At 52.6% G+C, this 5,000-nt stretch overlaps 2 protein-coding genes across 2 annotated transcripts in view; one reads left to right on the top strand and one right to left on the bottom strand.

Annotated features, from left to right (window-relative positions):
• Positions 1 to 908, top strand: part of pard6gb (par-6 family cell polarity regulator gamma b) — a 78,780-nt gene extending 77,872 nt beyond the window's left edge. Inside the window, exon 4 of the transcript XR_014554621.1 lies at positions 898 to 908. The gene's annotated coding sequence lies outside the window, so the exon portion shown is untranslated. The remainder of the gene's footprint in view (positions 1 to 897) is intronic.
• LOC310815303 (ankyrin repeat and IBR domain-containing protein 1-like) overlaps positions 1 to 5,000 on the bottom strand; it is a gene marked incomplete at its 5' end in the record, with an annotated part of 15,057 nt that overhangs the window by 9,264 nt on the left and 793 nt on the right. The window contains 6 exons of the mRNA XM_083685037.1: positions 832 to 920; positions 1,130 to 1,341; positions 1,538 to 1,655; positions 2,226 to 2,408; positions 2,842 to 2,973; positions 3,233 to 3,404. Coding sequence (XP_083541163.1) covers positions 832 to 920; positions 1,130 to 1,341; positions 1,538 to 1,655; positions 2,226 to 2,408; positions 2,842 to 2,973; positions 3,233 to 3,404 — 906 coding nt within the window. The remainder of the gene's footprint in view (positions 1 to 831; positions 921 to 1,129; positions 1,342 to 1,537; positions 1,656 to 2,225; positions 2,409 to 2,841; positions 2,974 to 3,232; positions 3,405 to 5,000) is intronic.

Genomic DNA, 5,000 nt, shown 5'->3' with positions numbered 1-5,000 from the left:
CACACACACACACACACACACACACACACACACACACACAAAGACATGCATGTTATGCATACGCCCAATGAGAACACACACACAAAAACATGCAAGTTATGCACACGCCCAATGAACACACACACACGTTATACACACACACACACTACAAATGTGCAATTCCTCTCACCTTGTCTTTCAGTGTGTTTGCAGTATTTGTGTGGCTGTTGTCTTTTAACAGATGTTAATGGGTCAGTAACGATGGAGGACTGGTGATCTCCACACACCAGGGGACTACGGTAATGAAGATCGCGTTAGTTCAGGCAGGACACTTCCAAGTCGAACGGCACACGTGAAGGACATCTGATTCACATGTCTTGTTTTTTTGTAAATTAATCATTTAGACTAATCGATGAATCGATAAAATAATCTGCAAAATGGAAATAATTTTTACATTTTTTTGGTAATTTTTAACAAAATTAGTACTAGTTTGCAGGCCTATACGAGAGTAATACTTGTTGGTCGTCCCACCCACCGACCCAGCCTCCACCCACCGACCCAGCCTCCACCCACCGACCCAGCCTCCACCCTCTCGGTTGCTCTGTTTTGAACCTTCCTACGGGGGGTTTGAGAAGTCATGGGCTCCCCTGCCTTACGGTATTTTGTATTTTATGTTGTTAAACTTCAGGTGGGAGCTATACAGAGCCTCCGCTCCATCCAATTACACCAAACTTATTTATTTTTTTATTTTTTTTGATTTTCATTAAATAATGATGAAACCGACGTAAGTGTCCTGACTGAACTATCATGTTTGTAGATCGCTTTAGCGAACCCCGCCCCTCAGGTACCTACCCTTCCCAGCATGCTCTGCAAAACTCATGGCCACAGGACATGTCCACTGGGTCCTCGAACACCGAGATGGAGCACAGGCAGATCCCACACTGCAGAGAGAGAGGTTTTATTTAACCTTTAATTTTGTCCAGGTTACTTTCATTGAGATAAAATCTATTTTTCATTTTCAAGAGAGACCCGGTGTATACAGAGAGATATACACACACAAACATACATAACAGAGATACACACACACACACACACAGAAACACACACACACACACTCACTCTTGACCAACCCTGGACCACAGTGACTCACCACAGCCAGTCCCTCCTCCCCCGGGGTGAGGCAGCTGTCCGTGGGGGAGGTGAGGGTGAGGGTGAGGGGAGAGCGGGGGGTGCGGGGGGAGGGCAGGGTGTCCCAGGCGTTGTACCCGCTGGGGGGAGGGGTGGGCATGGCGACCCCTGACCTCTGGCAGCAGCCCTCCGCGTCGCCCATCCACGCTTCCAACAGCTTCTCCCTGTCCCAGTCTGACAGAGAGAGAGAGAGAGAGAGAGAGAGAGAGAGAGAGAGAGAGAGAGAGAGGTTACACACACACACACACACAGAGCTGACACAGCATGTACACACACACACAGAGCTCTGACACAGTATGTACACTCGTACACACACACACACACACACACACACACACACACACACACACACACACACACACACACACACCATGAGCTCTGAGCAGGGCCTCGGCGGTGAAGAGAGGGGCCTGTAACATGTCAGCTGTCTCCACGATCAACATGTCCTTCAACCTCCGCAAGTCCTGCAGCTTCAAACCCTCATATGGCTGGAGGGGGGGGGGGGGCAGAGAGGGAGAGGTAGCAGAGAGGGAGAGCAGGTCGAGGGGAGGAGAGAGACAGGGAGAGCGAGGGGATGGGGGGCAGGGGTTAGAGAGAGAAAGATAGAACGGGGAAGAGAGGGACAGATGAGAGAGGGAGAGAAAGAGAAGAGGGATGAGAGAGAGAGAGAGAGATTAGTATAAACATGGATTTCACTGGAAAGTTGGAGATCAAAACTCCTATCAGTGGACTGCAGCTGCAGCAAGGCCCTCTGTACTTCTCTCTACTGAAGACACCTGTGTGTGTGTGTGTGTGTGTGTGTGTGTGTGTGTGTGTGTGTCTGTGTGTGTGTGTCTGTGTGTGTGTGTGTGTCCATCAAAAACTCACAGTACAAACACTGTTTATTCCTATCTAAAGTATATTGCAGACGGCCACTACAAAGAGAGAGAGAGGTGTGTGTGTTGTTAAGAAGTTTAGGGACTTCCAAGACGTGTGTGTGTGTGTGTGTGTGTGTGTGTGTGTGTGTGTGTGTGTGTGTGTGTGTGTGTGACTACGGTGGTGTGTGTAGCCCGTCTCACCTCTTTGCGGTGCAGTGTGTTGCTCTCGGAGTGTGTGTCGCGTGAGAGTGTGTGTTGGGAGAAGACCATCTGAGACTCCAGGCTGAGGGCCAGGTCCGTGTGGTGCTGTCTCTCTGCCTGGTCACAAGGGGTTAACTTCTCCTCATCCTCCACAAACAGGTCTGCCTCACTCTGAACCAGGAGCTGGGGGGAGGGGGGGAGGGGGGAGGAGAGATGGAGGGAGGGGAGATGGAGGGAGGGGAAAAGAGAAGGAGTTGCGAATGGGAAGGGATTGGAGAAGAGAGGGAAGTTACGATATTTTGGAACATTAGCCTCGCCCCATCACACTGACGCGTACACACACACACACACACACACACACACACACAATCCCACCAATCATACACACACAATCCCACCAATCATACACACACACACACAATTCCACCAATCATACACACACACACACACAATCCCACCAATCATACACACACACACACACTACCCACCTCCACACACACACACACACAATCCCACCAATCATACACACACACACACACACTACCCACCTCCACACACACACAATCCCTCCCACACACACTCACACACACACACACACACACACACCCCTCCTCACCTCCACACAGCTCTTCATGCCTGCGGCAGCAGCATAGTGGAGACAGGTGCTGTGGTGGTTGTCAGTGGCGTTGACGTTAGCTCTCTCATACTGACCCCTGTCCAGCCTCGCCCCGGTCCAGCTCAGGATCATCTGTAGGCAGGCACACACACACACACACACGCACACGCACATACACCAACACTGCATTATTATTGGTTAAATTGATGGCTTCTAGTGTGTGTGTGTGTGTGTGAGTGTGTGTGTTTGTTTGTTTGTTTGTTTGTTTGTGTGTGTGTGGAGGGGAAGAGGAGTGGGTGATGGGTGGAAGTGTGTGTGTGTGTGTGTGTGTGTGTGTGTGTGTGTGTGTGTGTGTGTGCGTGCGTAGGTTGGTGTGTGTGTGTGCGTGTACCTGCAGACTGTCAGCCCTGCGTTGCTCATCCCTCTGTGGTCGTGCCAACCTGGGCGACAGCGCCCCCTCTGGCAGCAGTAGGATCTGCGGCCCCTGACACAGAACGTGCAGACACGTCTCATTGTGAAGGTTCCTCTTGTTGGGGTTCCCTTCCTTACTGAACAGGAACGACCTGAGAGAGGGAGGGAGAGAGAGAGAGATGGAGGGAAAGAGAGAGGGGGAGAAGGGAGAGAGAGATTAAGGGAGAGGGGTGGAGGGAGGGAGGGGAGAGAGAGAAAGAAAGAGAGATGGAGATATGGAGGGAGAGAGAGAGAGGGAGGGAGATGGAGGGAACGAAAGAGAGAGAGATGGAGGGAATGAAAGAGAAAAAGAGAGAGAGAGAGGGTCAGGATGAGAGAGAGAAGAGGGTCAGCTCTGACAGAAATGCTGATTATCCCTGACACGCCTTGCTAACACAACCCCCCCCCCCCCCCCCCGCCATCTACCTCTATGGGATGAAACAGCCATTCAACATTCCATTATGTAACCTTTATGAGACCAGGAAGTCTTTGGAGATCAGAAATCTCATTTTCCAGAGACGTTACACAGACAGGCAACTCTGACAACCGCTGCCAGGCCCGGAGAAGTAATGGACCTGAGACAAATGCGCAGACACACACACACTCACACTCACATCACAAATGCACAGACACACACACACACACACACACACACACACACACATACACCTGTCAGGCCTGACTAGCAGTGGCTTGGGGGGGAATAGCAGACAGACAGACAGGCTGGCGGTGGTTGCAGTCCTGGGGTTGTTTATAGTTTTTCTCTGTCAGGCTTCTGTCTAAGACTCCATTTACTGATTACTCTCCTCCCTTCTCCCGTTTCATCCGCCGCTTTCTTTTCCTCCTCTCCACATCCTCATCCTAGCACTCTCCTCGCTCCTTCACCCCTCCTACCCTCCTCTCCTCTTCCTCCTGTCCCTCTCCTCCTCCTCCTCCTCTACCCCCCCCCTCTTCCTCTCTCCTCCTAAGATAGAACCACTCAGCAACTTCTCTCAGACTGCTGTGCTCCTCAACTCACCAGCACAGCAATAATCCCCCCCCCCACAACCTCTCAGACTGGCTGATAACCCTGTCCTGTCCTGTCCTGTCCTCTCCCTCCCTCCCTCCATCTCCCAACCCTGTCCTCTCTCTCCCTCCCTCCCTCCCTCCCTCCATCTCCCAACCCTGTCCTCCCTCCTCCCTCCATCTCCCAACCCTGTCCTCTCCTCCTCTCCATCTCCCAACCCTGTCCTCTCCTCCTCTCCCTCCCTCCATCTCCCAACCCTGTCCTCTCCTCCATCTCCCAACCCTGTCCTCCCTCCTCCCTCCATCTCCCAACCCTGTCCTCTCCTCCTCTCCATCTCCCAACCCTGTCCTCTCCTCCTCTCCCTCCCTCCATCTCCCAACCCTGTCCTCTCCTCCATCTCCCAACCCTGTCCTCCCTCCTCCCTCCATCTCCCAACCCTGTCCTCTCCTCCTCTCCCTCCCTCCATCTCCCAACCCTGTCCTCTCCTCCTCTCCTCTTCATCTCCCAACTTCTCCATCTTACCCCTGACCGAAAGAGTGGCTCCCAACCCTGTCCTCCCCATCTCCCAACCACATCCTCTCTCCTCTCCTCTCCTCTCCTCTCCTCTCCTCTCCTCTCCTCTCCTTTTCTCCTCTCCTGCTCTCCTGCTCTCCCCCTCCCCCCACGTCTGGATGTGAACCATCTCTCTGGTCTGCTCCCAGAC

This window comes from Argentina silus, assembly GCF_951799395.1.
Source record: "Argentina silus genome assembly, chromosome: 14".
Taxonomy (NCBI): Eukaryota; Metazoa; Chordata; class Actinopteri; order Argentiniformes; family Argentinidae; genus Argentina; species Argentina silus.
This window is presented reverse-complemented; position numbering and strand designations above follow the sequence as displayed.